This window comes from Gracilinanus agilis, chromosome 4 (assembly GCF_016433145.1).
Source record: "Gracilinanus agilis isolate LMUSP501 chromosome 4, AgileGrace, whole genome shotgun sequence".
NCBI classification, from domain to species: Eukaryota; Metazoa; Chordata; class Mammalia; order Didelphimorphia; family Didelphidae; genus Gracilinanus; species Gracilinanus agilis.
In genome coordinates, this window is record NC_058133.1 from 262,320,273 (window position 1) to 262,339,516 (window position 19,244).

The window sequence follows — 19,244 nt, forward strand, 5'->3', positions numbered from 1 at the left end:
TATGTGTTTCTTGTAGACAACATATGGTAGGATTTTGGTTTCTAATCCACTCTGCTATTTGCTTCTGTTTTATGAGCGAGTTCATCCCATTCTCATTCAGAGTTATAATTATCAATTGTGTATTCACTGACATTTTTGTATCCTCCCCTAGACCCACCCCTTCTTCTTTACACTATTTTCTTTTAAACCAGTGGTTTGCTTTGAGCCGATATCCCTTATCCCCTCCCTTGAATGACTTCCCTTTCTGCCCCCTCCCTTGTTATTCCCCTCTTTTTATTTTTAAAGGCCTATTGAATTCCCTCCCCCCTTCTACCCTCCCTTTTTTGACCTCCTTACTCCCCTGCTCCCTTTGGTTTATCCCTTCTGACTTTCTCAGTAGGGTTAGATAGAGTTTTTTAGCCCAATGGATAATATAGCTACTCTTCCCTCTCTGGGTTGATTACACTGAGAGTAAGGTTTAAATATTACCTCTTAATGCTCTCTTCCTCTCCTTCTTATAATAGTATTCATCCCTTCCCCTTCCCATGCCCTCTTTGTGTGTAATAGAATATCCTATTTTTCTTATTCAAGTTTCTCTTGGTGTCCTCTACTATTCACCCCGCTCTTTCCCTCCCATCCATATCTTCTTAGACCATTTAGTATTTCAACCTCTTCCTATGAATAATTCAGAGTTCACTACAGAGAATTATATATAACATTTCTCCACATAGGAGTTCCAATAATTAGATCTTATTGAAGCCCTTAAAGAGGCAAATTTTAAAAATATGAGTTTTCTTACTTTCCCTTCTGTTTCTTATTTACCTTTTCATGTTTCTCTTGATTTTTGCGGTTGGATATCGAACTTTCCATTTAGTCCTGGTCTTTTCTGTGCAAATTCTTGGAAATTTTCTACCTTGTTGAATGCCCAAACTTTCCCCTGGAAGAATATAGTCAGTTTTGATGGGTACAGTATCCTTGGTTGTAAACCCAGTTCTCTTGCCTTTCTGAATATCATATTCCAAGCCTTGCGGTCTTTTAGTGTGGAGGCTGCCAGATCCTGTGTGATCCTGATTGTTGCTCCTTGATATCTGAATTGTCTCTTTCTGGCTTCTTGTAAAATTTTTTCTTTTACTTGGAAGCTCTTGAATTTGGCTATTATATTCCTGGGGGTTGTCTTTTCTCGGTCTAGTGTAGAGGGTGATCTATGGATCCTTTCAATGTCTATATTGCCCTCTTGTTGTAGAACTTCAGGGCAATTTTGCTCAATAATTTCTTTTAGTATGCAGTCCAAATTTCTATTAATTTCTGCTTTTTCAGAAAGAGCAATGATTTTCAGATTGTCTCTTCTAGACCTTTTTTCTTGATCTGTCAGTTTCTCATTGAGATATTTAATGTTTCCTTCTATTTTATCAGTCTTTTGACTTTGTTTTATTTGTTCTTGCTGTCTTGATAGATCATTGGCTTCTACTTGCCCAATTCTTGTCTTTAGAGACTGGTTTTCTGCTATAAGCTTTTGATTTTCCTTTTGAGTTTGGTCTGACCTGTTTTCTAGCTGTTTGATTTTCGTCTCCAATTTGCTCATTAATTTTTTTGATTTGGGGGCATCTTTTTCTAATTGCCCAATTCTAGCCTTTAGAGATTGGTTTTCGGCTATAATCTTTTGGTTTTCCTTTTCAATCTGGTCATTTCTCATCTTTGATTTACTTGCCTCACTTTCCAATTGTGAAATTCTGCGTTTTAAACTGTTATTTTCTTGCCAGATCTCTTCCATCTTTCTTTTGATCTCAGATTTCAACTCTTCAAGACCTTGTGACCCATTTCCATTGTTTTGGGAAGGTTTGGATTGTTTTCTCCTCTGCTGTTTCCTCTGTTGTCTGGATTTTTTCTGTGTAAAAGTTGTCAAGTGTTAAAGGTTTTTTCTTCTTTATCTTTCTCTTCTGGTTTTCCTGATGATTCTGGCTTGCCATTATAAGCTGAGTTCCCTCTCAGCTTTATGCTTGCACCCAGGATCTGTCTGCGCTCTTTAGACTCCTGAGATCTCAAGTCTAGTTGTTCAGGGACAAGCCTCCTGGTAGTCTCCTTGCTCGTTCTTCTGCCTGAAGCTCCTTTAACAGTCTCAGGGAGCTGCTTCCACAGTCAAGCACCTCTCTGCACTGGTTCCCCACTCAGGGTCCGCTCCTGAACTCAGAATCAGCCCCTTCGTCCTCTCCTTTGTCCGCACCTTAGCCCACGCCTGTGTCAGCCCCTTCGCCTGAGCCTGGGCTCAGGGTCTGTGTTCAGAGGCCGTGAGTTCTTTAGCCTCTTCGGGGTTCTTAAGTCTTGCTGCTCTCAGGAACAAGCCTTGGTGAGCTGCCAATGACTTAATGGTACCCCAAACTTGCTCTGACTTTTGTGGGCTGGCTTTGGAGTTGTAGGTGGGGTGGGGTGGGGGAGGGTGTTGCTCCGCTCGTGTTTTCGTGAGAGCTGTTTTACCCCTTTATAGCATGGAAATGCCCGATTCCACGTACCTTCAATGCTGCGCCCTGTTGTAGGGTCCCTTCTTTCCTCTGGATTTGTTTTTATGTCTTCTTGAGGAGTCCTATATGCGTGGGTTAGGAGAGGTCACGCAGCTGCTTTTTACTCTGCTGCCATCTTAACTCTTCTTCTTTTTTTTTAACTTACTTTCTGTCTTATAAATTCTAAGACAGAAGAGCAGGAAGGGCTAGGCAAATGGGATTGTGACTTGCCCAGGATCACGCAGCTATGAAGTATCTGAGGTCAGATTTGAACCCAGTTCAAACCTCCCAACTCCAGCCCTGGTACTTCATCGACTGTGTTGGGTGACTAGGCACCCAATGTGATCATCAGGGGGTATTGTGTAAATGAAATTAACTCTAGCCCATTCATAGTCAAAAATCTACTTATCCTAGGCATCTAGATTATATCATCCCCACCTCCCTCAAAAGGGGAGTGGAGATAAGTTAACCACACGTGACAATAAGTATCAAATCAAGAACAAGGGACTGCTCTTTGGGCAGTCCAAATCAGTGTAGAGGCTGCCATTGGTCCACTTGAATTAGAGGTGGCCCACAGTAAATGACGAGAGATGCTATCTCTTTAAATACATGGGTTACAACCTGGTAAAGTTAGTTCAGTGAGTTCAGGAGTTCAGGAGTTCCAGCTTTGGACTTGGTGCTGAAGGTGCTCGGCTGAAACCTCAGAATGCTTCTACTCTGAATTGTCACGTGGGTAAGTTAGGCTGACTTCCTTGGCCTACCTTGGCGTTTCCAAACTCTGCCTTAAGTAGGCTTATAACCTCTCTGATTTCTAAAGTCTTGTGGCTTGTAACCTAGTTTAATTAGGCTTTTAAGTCTCTCTCTCTGTCCAGGCCTCTCCTTCTCTCTATTTACCTACATTTTTCCTTCCTAATTGTAAATAAACTACATTAAACTGGATGCTGATTTGGGTCTATTTTAATTATGGAATCAATCTGAATGGTTGATTCCTGGCGGCCCCATTTTAAATACGTATCTATAAATACCTAAAATCTCCCTCTTACATTACCTAGCTGTCCTACCTCCATTTCTTCTTATCACCAGTGTTTCTCCTTCTTGCCAGTAGATGCAGTAGCTCAAGTAGGTGCTGGGTAGACATTGCAAACCCTCCACATTCCTCTAACGCTGTTTTGTTGGCAAAATTATTGAGTACAAAGGAAGCAATACTTGTGTGACTATAGACTGATTCATTTTATAGAATGTTGGAGCTGGGATATTAGATTATTGAGCTGTCACTTCTTTTATGAGTAAGAAACTGAGGTTTGGAAAAACAAGGTTCATGGTAAAAGTGCTGAGGCTTGAGCCTAGATTCTTCCCCTCCAACTCCCCTGCTTTTTTTGAATGGAAAAGGGTAATATTACATTAATATTTAATGTTTTATTGATATCACTTTTAAAAACTCAATGTTCTTTTCTCTTGCCACTACCTGTCATAAAGGGGTTCAACACTGGAAAGATCAATTCCACTCAGGTAAGAGGAACTGGATTCAAGTCCTGCTCTACTGGGGTGATTTTGAACAAGCTAACTTTGCTGGGCTTCAATTTCCCCATCTGAACAATTAGGATTAGTAAGGAAACAAATTATACTGAAATAAAGATATGCATTTTTTTATCCCAGTTTTTTGACACTCCCAATGTTTATCAATTAATCCCTTGAGATCTGTGGTACTCAAATTAAGAATACCTGCTCCTGGAACTATAAGCTGCCAAAAAGATATCAGTCTGATCGATAGAGAAAGTCTTCTCATCCAGGAGTTCCCTGTTAGTGAAGTTACAGAGCTACTGTGTTACATTCATATACTATAAGTTTGTTGAGACATTTCTCATTTGATGGGTACCCACTTAGTTTCTCCTTTGCTAATACAGAAAATGTTACTATGAGTATTTTATATGTATACATACTTTTGTGTGTGTATGTGTCGTGTGGTGTGGTGTGATATGGTGTAGTGTAGTGGTATATATCTAGTACTGGATTTACTAGTACAGTTGGAAGTGATTTTGGGGGGTATAATTCCAAATTGTTTTCACTTAAGGATAGATCATTTCATTTCATTAACTCCACCAACAATACATTAATGTCTCTGTCTTCCCTTAGTCCTGCCACCTTTTGCCATTTTCAGTATTTTTTTATCTGATGACTATGACATAAAATCAAAGTTATTGAAATTTGTTTTTCTCTTATTAAGTGTTTTGGAATGTTCTCTTGCATGGTTGTTGATAGTTCACTTTTCTTTTGGAAAAATGCCTGTTTAATACTTTGTCTACTTTTCAAGTGAGACTATTATCCTTGGTCTTATGTATTTACATTATTTCTCTGTATATCTTGGCTATCAGACTTTTATCAGACATGTGGCAGAGATTTCCCTAATTTACTGTTTTTCTTCTAATTCTATCTTCACTAATTTTCTTCATATAAGAGCTTTTAACTTTTATGTAATTGTAATTGTCCATCTTTTATGTGTACCTCTGCCCCTTATTTAATCAAGAATTCTTCCTCTAGTTACGGTTGTACAGGACACCTCTTTATGTTCTATTCCCAGTTTGCTTTTTTAAATTATAAGACCTTTCAGATTTAGTTCATGTATGCAATTGGAGTTTAATTCAGTCTCTCCTGTTTTCCTAAGAATCACCATACTAGGGGGCAGCTGGGTAGCTCAGTGGATTGAGAGCCAGGCCTAAAGATGGGAAATCCTAGGTTCAAATCTGGCCTCAGACACTTCCCAGCCATGTGACCCTGGGCAAGTCACTTGACCCCCATTGCCTAGCCCTTACCACTCTTCTGCCTTGGAGCCAATACACAGTATTGTGTATAAGACAGAAGGTAAGGGTTTTCAAAAAAAAAAAAGAATCACCATACTAGGGGCAGCTAGGTGGCTCAGTGGATTGAGAGCCAGGCCCAGAGATGGGAGGTCCTGGGTTCAAATTTGGCCTCAGATACTTCCTAGCTGTGTGACCCTGGGCAAGTCACTTAATCTCCATTGCCTAGCTCAGCCCTTACCATTCTTTTGCCTTAGAACCAATATTGGTAAAAGAAGATAGGAGCACAGTATTTCTACCCATAGATGTTTATTTTCACAGTATTGCCTCTGATAGTCTGCAATGTGGATTTCTTCATGCCTGTTTGTTGCTCAGGAGATTGTCACATGTTCTTATTTCTTCCAAAATGCTTATTTCAGTCTTCTTAATATACTGCTTTGCTCTTTTGAACTAGAATGCTGAGCCATATTCGGCATGTTGAATAAAGAGTTTTTTATATAGGAATGTTTAAAAATGTGAAAGAATAACAAAACACAACTGTCTAGGACAACACACAGTGAATTGATATAACTACTAGATGTTGAAGTGTGTGCTTGTGAGTATTTTCTGTATTCTTATGCAGCTCATTTTAACTGGGTGTAGTTTTCTGCATTCACCTAGTGTTTTTCATGCACGAAATCATGCATAAGCAAATGCAAAATTCATGTTATGCTCAAATTTTCCTCTAATATAGCCAAGTGGAACAAATTCATGTTTCCAAAAGAAGCAATATAGAATTGATTATATATGTTATAAGATGTTTCATACACAATTTTAGTTTTCTTAATATTTTTTGTTTAATAGGAAGTCCTTCCCTAATAGCAGGTAATCTCTGGTTTATTGAACACCAGGCTACTATCTTTGATTACTTCTAGATCCTTGCTTACATAGTCTATAACACTTGATCAACTCTTCCATTTTTCAACTGGTATATATAGTTTTGATGATTATTGTTTTATATAGAATATGTTAAATATTCTTGAGAACCTTTTCAGATATAGTTAGATCCTCATTTTTTATTTTCTTTTTTCCTAAGAATTTATTTATTCATTTCTAAATAAATTTATTTTTTTAAGAATGTATTTCCATGTTTACATTATTCATTTTCTTTCCCTCCTCTTCTCCCCTTCCCCCCCCCCCAGAGGTGACAAGCAATTTCACTGGGTTGCATAAATACCACTTGATACCTATTTCCATATTATTCATTTTTGCTATAGAGTGATTTTTTTAAAAGCCTAAACCCCAAATCATATACCCATATATACATGTGATAAGTGATGTCATATGTTCTTCTTTTGCATTTCAACTCCCATAGTTCTTTCTCTCATTGTGGTTAGAATTCTTTCCCATAAGTCCTTTAGGAGTGTCCTGGCTTGTTGCATTACTGCTAGTAGCACAGTCCATTATATTGGATTGTTCCACAAGAGATCTTTCTTAAAGGAAGCATCTTGATAGATTCTGTATTTATGAAGGTATAAGTAAGAGTCCCTTTCCTGCCTTATATATACATCCCTATACTCCATAAAGCTTCTGTGGATTATGACTTATAGAATAATATTCTTATGACCTACAGAAATTCCTCCTCTCATCACAGTTCTTGTCTTCCATACAATTTTCTATTTTCCTACCCTGCTCACTTCCTCCTTCACATCTATGTGGTTTTGAGTTCTTGGCATCTGTTTCTCTTTCTTCATTGATGAGAGGACATGAATGGGTGACTGTAGGACAGAGCCATCCTTGTTAGTGTTCATAGTAAGCATCAGAACTAGCCCTGTTGGTGGGATTCTGTGTCCATCTAGAGGGCATGAACATTGCCACCTGCCTTACTGCTTACCACCTGAAAGACCAATGAGCTTTTTCAATTGTAAACATGGAGGAGAAAGGAAATAAGAACTGGAAAATGATAAAAGAGAATTGAGAATCTGTCTTTGCTCCTGTTGTCACCAGAGAAATTTTACTGCTGTCCTATGTGGAGATGACATTGCAATAATAATAACTAGCTGACATTTCAATAACATTTTAAATTTTGCAGAGCACTTCACAAATATTATCTTATTTTATCCTCACCACAATCCTGGAGTTAGGTACCATTGTTGTCCTCATTTACTAGATAATAAATTGAGGCAGACAGAGGTTAAGTCCAAGGTCAGAGAACTAATTAGAGTATGAGGCTGGATTTGAACTCAGATTTTCTTTGTCCAAAGTCCATAACTATATCTACTGTGCCACCTATTTAACATTTAACCTCCACCTCTCTTTAAGGGATAGGAAACTCTTAGAGAATATTTAGGCAGGTAATTTTTAGCAGTTAATTCTTCTGACTTACCTTCAGTTACCTGGGGCTGAGTCTTTCACTTAATCCCTAGAGTAATAATACTTTCTTTATGAGCCATGGTGTGTCACTCTGCAAATTAACTTCAGAGCCTGTAAGGGTGAAAAAGGAGTTTTATGGGTTCAATATATTAAAAGGTGGTCGCCAGAGGATTGAACTATTATCAATCCTCAATTAAGAATAATCTCAAGTTAAAATTGACTTTTATGAAAGTTTATTTACAATTAGGAAGGGTGAAGGTAGGGAAATTGAGAGAGAGAAACTCTGGCCTGGACCAGGTAAGAAGTTAGAGGCCCCAGCAGTTGGGGCACAGAGGTTAATTAAACAAGGCTTCTAGCCACAAGGCCTTTTACAATTAAAGAGGCAAGAGAGGCCTCCCCGAGGGTAGAACCTCCAGAAATGCCAAAGGAAGAGAGAGAGTCAGCCTAACTTACCCATGTGACAATTCAAAGGGAAGCAGTCAGAGGTCCCACAAGAGTCTCAGCATTCCAACACTCCTCCATGAACCAGAAGAGGTCCTCACCAGATGCTCTCTTCCACCGAAGACCCTCACTGACTGAGGATCTTCTCCTTTTAAAGGGGTCACTTATGCGTCACTTCCTGTTCCTCCTTCCTAATTTACATGTCCAATCACAATAGATGATTCTCATAGTACTGCCTAGGGGGCAGTCAGATGACTCTAGCACACTTGGGTTATGGACCTCCCAGAGTTAGAGGAGTTCTCACCTCTGGTAATTAAATCTAAAGATGGGCAGTGTAGACTTAACCTAATTATCACAAGCCTAACTCCTTTGGCTTTGTGGAACCTATTATTTGTGAGACAGATGTGGCAAGCTCAACAACTTTGGTGGGGTGGGATTTAAGACATTTTAGACTGCATCAAGGAAAGATTTTTTTTTTTTAATCTCCTCTTCCTATAACTGACTCTTCTTGCTTGCTTATTCTTGGGCTCTGACTTTTTGTGCTTAATCTGTGAGATGATCTTGTAGACAGTCTGGAAAGGTTCAAGTATTTTATGCTTATTGACTGTCCTCTTTCTTGGCCTTGTAGACTTGCCCAAAGCTGTCTCCCTGTTCATATTTCAAGGATACTTGCTCAAGTTTTCCATCTTTGTTCATTAATTTCATATTCAACATGGTCCCTTAGTATCTTTTTGATAAAGGTTGACTTGGGGAAAACTGCAATTTTTAGGTGGTCTAGCATCATCATTCTTGGTGGTTGTCTCTGTATATTGGGATTCTATTTTATAAGAGATGCCACTTTGTCATCTTTATCACCAATTCCTCAGTTATGGAACTCAAGAGATAGTGAAAGATTGAAGTTAATTTTTTTGAGCTGCAATGTGATGATGAGAGTTGGAATTGTGGACATGGTAAACATGAGCCAGTTTGTGTTATGGATGTTACATCACAGTGTTTGATGCAAAGAATCTATATTCAACTTAGACCCGAGGTATCCAACTACCTCCAATTCCCCAGGAAGTATTGGGCTTTAGGAGGCCTGAATTCTAATTACTATCATATAGTCACAGGATTTTAGAGCAGAAGAGGATCAACCTTCTTATTTTCAGAGAAGACATCTGAAACCCAGAGATTTGTGATTTGTTCATGTTCACATAATTGGAAGTATCAGAGCAGCCTCTCTTGATTTAGGCCATTTAAGTGCATAGCATGAAGTTTTGTCCATTTTCTCTTCTTAAGCAAGATCCACATTCTGGGCCTTAATTTCTTTTCTCTGAAATGAAGACACTTGATTAGATTGTCTCTTAAGTCCTTTTCTAGCCCTAAAATAATTTGATTTTACATATAAATCTTTAAGATTAGTTGATGTTAACCTTAGAGGCTTACTTAGAACTTCAAAGAAACTAGAATTAGACAAATTTTAAAAAGATTATTCTTGAGCATTAAAGAATTACTTTCAAATGTAGCTCAGTTATTTTACTAATAACCATTTTAGGAACTGCCTTCTTAACTACAATGTAGTTCTTTTCTACTTAATGAGCTAAAATCTTTCAAGCTAAGATGAGGAGGTCCTTGAGTGGCCAAGGTAAATGCGGTGGTGGTATTGCCGATGTGTGCCAGTTGGCAGCCTAAGTCAATTATTCATGCTACTCCAAGACAGTGATATTTGATATACTGGGTGTGTATACAGTACCTCATACAGTGGCCTCATGAGCTAATAGTGTCGTGTTTCTGGGGCATGCAGGAGGTCTTCAGAGGGTAGCAAATGTCTCCTGGCATTGACAGATTAGACCATTTTGTTTTCAGTGGTATCAGCTAAGGTTAAACCTAAACAAATAGGAGCAACTGGGAGGTTTTGAAGGGAGTGAATGTTCACATTCTTAAGTCTGTGCTTGCTGAGGAAGGATGAGGCGTGGAGTTCACAATCCCCTGGGGAAGGAAACAGTTATTTCTCTGCTGTTTTGTTTTGCACATTTAGGTTAAGGCATTCCAGAAGTTGCAGGTTGTGTATTATGGCCTCCAACTTTTCCCTGACTTTCCTTGCCAAAGGAAGGGAGGGTTACTCTAAATAACACTTTGGCCTTTATGGAAATGTATCAGATGTTCCAGGAGCCAGTCTTGGTAGGACTCCTGCACTCTCTCTTCCCTCCCCTTCTTCCACACTCCAGTAACATTCTCTTTCTTGACACTCACTTTCACTCTCCCTCTCCCTTGTTCAAATACTTTCTCTCATTTGTGTTTTCTCTGTAGGATATTGTTAACACCTCTTCAGGCCTTATATAGCAAGGTCTGATTGTTAATGTTCACAGAAATAAAACAACAAGGAAAGCTGCCAGATTGAATAAATCAAGCCAGTGTTTGGAATTTCATAAATGCAGTGACTTTGGATACAAGTTGAGCATAGAGAACAATACGGAACTGTTTTTCTCTCTGTTTCTCCCTTTTCCTCGCTCTTTCTGCTTTTAAGTTTCCATCTTGTTCCCCTAACCCCCTCTTATTTAGAAACTTGTGACTTTGTTGTCTTTTACTGAGTTAAATTTTTTATTTCTCTTTCTCCATCTACTCTAGACCAGAGGAGGAGCAGCAGCAGCCGGAGCCAGGACTCTGCAGAGGGACTAGACGGGCAAGTCCCAGAGCAGTTCTCAGGTCTTCTACACGGCTCTTCTCCAGTGTGTGAAATCAGTGAGGACCCTTTCCAGCTTATTTCCACTGTCAGCCAGGGTGGTTCTGAAGGGTCGTCCAGGCAGGGCACAAGTCACGAAGCTGCTATGCAGCTGGAGGATGCTGCTTTGTTCACTCCTGGATCCACCCAACCCAGCCTTCCTGACCAAAATAAGAAACTGGGTTATTCAGCTGGCCTGCCCACCAACCACAGCCAGTCGGACCCTGAAACTTTGATGCATGAGATATCTCAGCACCCTGGTGCCGAGGAAGCAGGAGACTGGAGTGGGACCAGGAGCTGGGCCCCTCCCTCTAACAGACCAAAAGCTGAGCTTAAACTCAGCCGCAGTTTGTCCAAGTCAGACTCCGATCTTCTGACCTGCTCACCAACAGAAGATACCACGATGGGGAGTAGGAGTGAGTCCTTGTCCAACTGCAGCATTGGGAAGAAACGGCTGGAAAAGTCTCCGTCCTTTGCCTCAGAGTGGGATGAGGTAAGGATTACCTCAGATCCTATGTGTTTGGCTCTCAGAAACTTGGTTTGTGTACTAGGTTAGCTGAAGCCTGTGAGGTGTCTTAGTGCATTGACTTCTGGGACAGTAAGGGAGTAGTTCTCTTGAAAGATATACTCCCTTCCCTGAGTGTCTCCCCCAAACTCTCTCCACTATCCTCCCTTTCCCCTAACATTCTGGAGTTTTACTACATATTGGCCCAGATTGAATCCATTAATAGTTAACTATTAAGGCTACAGACTCCATTGGCACAAGGCTGAAGGAAACACAAACAATTCATAGAAATGACATGCTATTTCAAAATATTTGGATCCCTTCATCTCTGTTGCAGTAATGACTGTCTCACTCCCTGGGAATTTGAGAAGCATTAGTCTATGTTCTTTGAGTTCTGGAGAGGGAGAGGAAAGACCTAGAATCTTGGAGCAGCTGTGTCCTATTGCTGAACCATATGTCAGATGGGGTGGGGAGGGGGCGGAGTTTGGGGGAAGCAGCATACTGCCATAGGGGATGTACCAGGAGGCTGTTTCATCCCCCACCTGCCACATGAATGTATTTACCCCGTTCTCATGAAAGAATAAACCCTCCTCTAGGACATGAGTTCTGCCCATCCCACATTCTCAGGGTTTGTGAGACAAGGACTGGGTGGTTAAAGAGATAGGAGTGTTAAGGGAGGAGAAAGAATTTAGAGATTGCGGCGTAGGATATCAGAATCCAATAACTTTCTAACAGAAATGTTGCAAAATTTTTGACAATTTAGACACAAATATTTTCCAGTGGCTTGTGACAGGTCTTATGAAGAGGGAAAAAAATATATTTACCAAAGACTCAGAGAATGTTAAAGAGCTGCTTCTTATGGCAGGGAAACTGCCTCTGAAATGCCTCCTGGGCCTGCCTCCAGTAGCATTTCTAAGAGGCGAATTTAGCTTTCTGAGAGGAGAGGAACTGCACAGCTGACATAGCCAGTTAAAGAGGCTAAGTGTATGAGCCAACCAAGTTAGAAAAGGTTGTAGTTATAATCTTTAAACCAAAATCACTTCCTCTCTAGATATGGGGAAAAGAATTTGTTTAAAACCAGGATCTTCAAATCATAAATTTAGAGCTAGAAGTCCTTGAATGTTGTCTAATCCAATCTCCCCTCTGTTTAAAAATTTTATTAATATCTTTTGTTTTTACATAACCTACATTTCTCCATTTTTCCTTCCATTCCCAGGAATGCCATCTTTTTCTTTTTCTTTTTTTAAACCCTTATCTAATGTCTTAGAATCAACACTGTATATTGGTTACAGGGCAGAAGAGTGGTAAGAATTATGCAGGGGGGCTTTAAGTAACTTGCCCAGGTCTCACAATCAGGAAGAGTCTGTGGTCAGATTTGAGCCTATGACCTCCCATCTCTAGACCTGCACTCTCTATCTACTGAGCCATCTAGCTGTCCCAAGTGTCATTTTTTTTTAAAGCAAAGACTGATGGGGGAGGACAAGGAAAGAAAAACAGTTTAACAAAACATACCAGTTTATCAACCAAATGCAAAATCATATGTTATTTTCCACTCTGTTCCTTGCTTCTAGTCAAACACTTTGAAACAGCAAAGAAAAGAGAGAGATGCATTTTTACCTCCATCTATGGGGGTCAGCTTTGGTCCTTATAACCTTGCAGCATTCCGTTTAGATGGCTTTATTGTTATTGTTCTTTCTGTTTGGCCTAGTTATTATGGATATTGTTTTCCTGGTTCAGCTTATTTGTCTTTATCTCTGTAGGCACAAACCTTCCCAGTCTTCCTTGTGTTCATCATTTCTTATTGCCCAGCAGTATGCCATTACATAAATTCACTTCACCTTGTTTTAGCTATTTCCTAATTGATAGCATCTACTTTGTTTCTAGTTCTTTATTACTACAAAAAAGTAGAAATTTCCTTTGATGTATGAGACCTTTCTTTTTATCATTTACCTTCTTAGGGCATATACTTAACAATGGGTCAGGGAGTATAGACATTTCAGTCATTTCTTTGCATAATTCCTAATTACTTTCCAGAAAGATTGGACTAATTCACAGCCTCACCAGTAGAACATTATTATTTGTATCTTTCCACAAATTGTTCGACACTGACTGCTCTCTTCCTGGATCATCTTTGTTAGTTTGCTGAGTGTGAAGTGAAAACTCAGAGTTGTTTTGATATATATTCCTTTTATTGTTGTTATTTTTAAAAATGCTTACCTTTCATGTTAGAATCAATACTGTGTATTGGTTCTAGGACTTAAGTGTGGTAAGGGCTAGACAATGGGGGTTTAAGTGGGTTGTGTAGAGTCACACAGCTAGAAGTATCTGAGGCCATTTTCAAGTTTGGCTCTATCCACTGAGCTACCCAGCTGCTTCTATTTCTTTTATTATTAATGGTTTGAAGAAATCTTTCATTATACTATTTAATAGTTTTTAAATCTTCTTTTGGAAACTTCATGTTTGTTACCTTTGATCACTTTTATGTATTGGCTAGTCTTGTTTTAGAGAGGAGAAAACAGGAACTCAGAAGAATTAGGTGATTTCCCCAAGATCACACAAGTAATAAATGGATTTAAACTTAGGTCTCTCCCTCCAAATCAAGTGCTTTTTTCATTCACTACTCTATCCAGTTATGCCTTTCAACCTACTGTTCCAACATTCCTCTCCTTTCCATAGTCTCCAGTCTAACCAAACTAGCCTTTCCGTGCCATCTCTGACTTGTGGCCTGCTTTCACACTGTCCCTATTCTTGAGAAACCCTCTCTCCTTGTCTCTTAAAATCTCTAGTTTCCTTCAAGACTCAGCTCAGCCACCACCTTCTATCTGAAGTCTTTTCTGAGCCAAGGCCTTCCATTCCCTACTAAAATTGCCTTGTATTTATTTTTGTATGTTCTTAAATGCACATTGTCTACCTTAATAAACTGTGGGCTCCTTCAGGGAAGATACAGTTTTGGTTTTGATTTTTGTCTTTGTGGTACTGTGCCTAGCTATATAATATAGGCAGACCTCCTTTTATTGCATTCTGCTTTATTACACTTCACAGATAGTGCATTTTTTTACTAATTAAAAGTTTGTGTCAATATTGGGTTGAGCAAGTCTCTCAGCACTATTTTTTTCAACAGAATATGTTCATGCCGTGTCTGACACATTTTGGTAATTCTTGTAATATTTCAAACCTTTTCATTATTATTATATCTGTTATGGTGATCTATGATCAGTGATCTTAGATGTTACTATTGTAATCATTTTGTGGCCCCATGAACCATGCCCATATAAGATGATAAATTGATAAATGTTGTATCTTTATGACTGTCCTACTAACCAGGCCATCCCCTGTTTCTCCCCCTCTCTTCTGGCCTCCCCACTCCCTAAGACACAACAATATTGAAATTATGCTAGTTAATAACCCCACGATGGCCTCTGAGTATTGAAGTGAAAGAATGGATCCATGCAACTACCACCCTGAATAAGCAGCAGCCATCATTGAGCATTGAGAATAGCAGAATGATTAGAATTCACTAAAGGCTCTTTTTTAGCATTTTTTAGCAATAAAATATTTTTAAATTAAGGTGCATACATTGGGGTTTTTAAAAAGACATTATTATTGCACACAATAGACTACAGGATGATGTAAACATAATTTTTATATACGCTGGGAAACCAAGAAATTTGTATGACTCATTTTATTGCTATATCTGCTTTATTACAATGATCTGGAAGCAAACCTATAATATCTCCAAAGTATACCTGTAAACACCTAATGAGTGCTTATTAATTGATCATTTGATTCCCCCTTTCTTGGACATAATTAGTCTAATAATTAGATAAAAGCAGACTTATGTAAGAGAAATTTTTCATCAGTGCACTGAGCCCTACAGTTATGGTTAAAAGAAAATTTTCTTGAGGAATTAGAGAATTTTTAAAATAAACATTATAGGAATCTAAAGTATATGCTGGTACTTTCTAAAAAACTCCCAATTTCCCTTCCAGTTGTACCCTACCATCCCATTCTCTTAATCATCATCCTATGTTCCTCTCTCAGGGAGACTACTAAGTAGTCTAATAAATTACTATATCTTTATAGTTACTTTTCTTTAAATGTCTTTTAACCTATTAATAGATGGGGTCAACATTGCTGGGGAGAAGGAATTAAGTCCTTGAGGAAGACACTAGTTAGTATCCAGTAGACACTATTTCCAGTGGGTTCATGAGCCTCACCTTTGCTCCAAATGGTAGTACAAAATCCTGAAACAGAAGCCCACATTTTTGAAGTATGATATTTTAGCTACTAGATTAGAAGTAATACATTTTTGCTTTCTAATGACTTTGCAAGGATAGACTCACATACTTATTTCTCCTTTGCAACTAGACACTGGTGATGGGTCAGCGTTGGACATAGTTATCGTTCAACTTCCATTCCATTTCCGCAGACATTTAGAATAATTTCTGTGTGAGGAATACTAGACGAGGCTCTGAAGGAATATATAAAATTTCATAGTTCCTGCCTTTGTTAAACTTTTACAGTGCATAGTAGCAATTCAAAAACCTCTTTAAATATATTTATTTATTTGTTTGTTTTATTGCAGTTTTTTCCCATGTTTACATGATTCATTTTCTTCCCCCCCCCCTTCCAGAGCTGACAAGCAATTCCACTGGGTTGTACAAATGTTGTCACTTAATATTTATTCCATATTAATCATTTTTAGCAATTTAATTGTGTTTGAGGTCCAAGTTCACTTCTGACGTATAGTGTGGCTAGTCTTGAATTTTTATTTAAGATTTCCCTTTGTTTAAAAACTGTCAATGCTTTAGCTATATGCACACATACAGATGATGTGTATCTCCTGGTCAGGGCCTTTATATATGATCTTTTCCCCCCTCCCTCAAATATTTGATTTATTTTTAGCGTTAGTTAAAAATATTTTTTAGTTCCAAATTTTCTCCCTCCTTTTCATCCTTCCCCCACCCACAGAGAAGGCAAGCAATCTGATATCAATTATACATGTGGAGTCATGCAAAACATTTCCATATTAGCCATGTTGCAAAAAGGAATTTAAAAAAAGATTTAAAAAAATGAAAAAAAGTATGCTTTAATTTGCACACAGAGTTCATCAGTTCTCTCTCTGGAGATGAATAGCATTTTTTTTTTTTACCATGGATCCTTTGAAATTGTCTTGGATCATCATACAGATAGAGTTACTAAGTCTTTCACAGTTGATTATCATTATAGTATAATTACTGTGAATACATCGCTCTCCTGATTCTGTTCACTTTACCTTATAACAGTTCATACAAATCTTTCTAGATTTTTCTGAAACCACTACCTTCATCATTTCTTAAAGTATGGTAATATTTGATCACATTTCATATGCCATAACTTGTTTAGTCAGTTGAAGAATATCCTCCGAGTTTCCAATCTTTTACCATCACAAAAAGAGCTGCTATACATACTTTAGTACATATAGGTCCTTTTTCTTTTTCTTTGATCTTTTTGCATTATAGCCCTATTAGTGGTCTTGCTGGGTCAAAAGGTATGCAATTTTGTAATTTTATGGGCTTAGTTCCAAATGACTTTCCAGAATGATTGAACTAGTTCACAGTTCCATCAAGTGCATGAATATCTCTTTTGTCATAATCCCGTCAGTATTTATCATTTTCCTTTTCTGTTGTCTAAGCCAATTCATTGGATATGAAATAGTATTTGAGGTACCTTCTAATTCTGTCATTCAATGGTTCTATGATGAACAAGTAGTGCCATGAGCTTACCCTATTAGGGCAAAAATCTAATGGTTTCTCTTTGCAAAAAAATTTATGGCATTTTCAGCATTGTTTAGTGATTTGTGGAAATTAGAGGTAAAGGGAGAGTAGAGTGGCTTTTCAATGTGGGTTATTTTTCTTTCTTATATCTAAATGAGCCAAGTTCAAATATCCTGAGCCAAGGGATCTGCCTGGTTGCTTTCAGTGTCTAGCACAATGCATTTTACATAGACATAATCAATATTTTATTGTTTGATTATCTCAAAGGTTCTCTTTGATCTAAGATTATGTTGCTGGTACATTTGTGTGTCACTTCCTCCTACAAACAAATTCATTTCTCCAGGTGGTTAATGCAGCTTTTGCTAAATTAAGCTTGGCCAAGCTTCTGACAGCAGGTCTGGTTAATGTAAGCCCCTGAGATAAAATCCATTAATAAAAGCAGAATCCTACTTACTTTCTGTTACTTTTATGGTGAAAGAGAACAGTTACCCTGAGAAAGTCCATCCTTAAAACATTCACAGGCCTAAGGTAGGACCTAAGCCTTTGAACTCAAATTTTGGTCCTAATTGCTTAGTTTCAATGATATATATGACTTTTAGAGGGGAAATCAAACCTTAGAAGCACAACAGAACTCAAACTGAAGAAATGTAGGAATGTAGCATTTTTGTAGCATTTTAAGGTTTACCAAGGACTCTCCTCACAGCAAACTATGAAATGAAAATATCATTGTTCTGTTTTACAAATGAGGAATTTAAAGCCGAAGAGGGATAGAATGATTTATTTTGATCACTGGACTGACTGGAAGGATCAAGACACAGACCTATGTCTTCTGTCTCTGTTTCAGTTGTACCATGTAACTTCTCTCATCAGTTTTCCTTAGCTCTAAATAGGTGTTCAGGGCTGTAGAGAGGGTAGGCAGGATTGATAAATTAGATGGGAGGGTCTGGGCGGACAACTCAACATCCATCTCCAATGTGGTAGCTTCTTACCTAAAGTGATAAGATCACTTTAAAGTATTTACAGTTCACATGGTGTTGTATGAAATGCAGCTGGATATGGCTTGAGAATGTCAATTAAGGTACCCCCAAAGAGATAATAAGAAAAAAGACTTATACAAAAATATTTATAGCCATGCTCTTTGTGGTAGCAAAAAATTGGAAAATGAGGGGGGGTGTCCATTTATTGGGGAATGGCTGAATAAATTGTATTTGATGGTGATGGAATACTATTGTGCTGAAATGAATAATGAATGGGAGGAATTCCACATTATAAGGATGATATTAGAAAATAAATATTGTTTTATTAGTTTAGAGATAAGTAGAGAAGATGGCTTGAGAAAGAATTTGAGTTTCAAACAGAGCTGAGACAGAGTGTCAGTTTCAAGTCTAATGGTTTTTCTGTGACAGTTACTCTCTCTGGGAGTGGTAGTTGGTCTCTGGTAGTTGGAAGAGTCACTCACAGGGACTCTCTGGGGACTTGGAGGAGGTGATTTCTTTTCTCTCTTTCTCTCTCTCACTATCTAAGGTAGAAGGAAAGGAGGGAAAGACTTGAAGGAGCTTAGTGTTTTCTTTTTCCAACTTGGGAAACACTATTGACTACCTCTTACTGATTTATAGATTGTTTTAACTCTGAGAAGACCAAAGAAAACCCTGGTCTTTGGTGTGGACTCTGAGTCTGTTAAGGCTCAGAGTCCCAACGTGGTTCTTGCTGAGACTTAGCCAGCTAGCCTTTGTTATTTTTATAACTTGGAGGTGAAGTTAAGAATTATAAGGATAATAGTGTTAGTTTATTTAGAATAGTAAAAATTTGGCTTAGTCAAATCAGGAAGGATGAGTGTAGCCTGTGGAACAGGAGAAGCAATTTGTGGAACCAGGGAGTTTTTTTTGGGTGGAGCTAGAATCTCTTAGAGTTAGAAATCCTTTTTATCCTTACACTCTCAATAAATAGTTTATTTTTTATAACAAGAGTCTTCTCAGCATCCTTGTGCCTGACCCTGAAGAGAAGTTCACTTATGAGCTTCACTTCACTGATATAAACTGAAGATACTTTGCTAGCACGGCAAGCAGAGTATCTAAAATCAGTTTATAATCAATTCACTTACATTTATTTTTACAATGTGAACTGGAAAGACCTCCAGGAATTGATGCAGAGCGAAAGGAGCAGAACCAGGAGAACATTGTACACAGAGACTGATAAAAAAAGAAGAAAAAAAAGAATTTC

The 19,244-nt window shown here is 38.3% G+C and overlaps 1 protein-coding gene across 1 annotated transcript in view; it reads left to right on the forward strand.

Annotated features, from left to right (window-relative positions):
* The window catches only part of ANKS1A (ankyrin repeat and sterile alpha motif domain containing 1A), a 256,599-nt gene that overhangs the window by 152,565 nt on the left and 84,790 nt on the right, over nucleotides 1–19,244 (forward strand). The window contains exon 11 of the mRNA XM_044674231.1: nucleotides 10,670–11,256. Within this exon, the coding sequence (XP_044530166.1) occupies nucleotides 10,670–11,256 (587 nt within the window). The remainder of the gene's footprint in view (nucleotides 1–10,669; nucleotides 11,257–19,244) is intronic.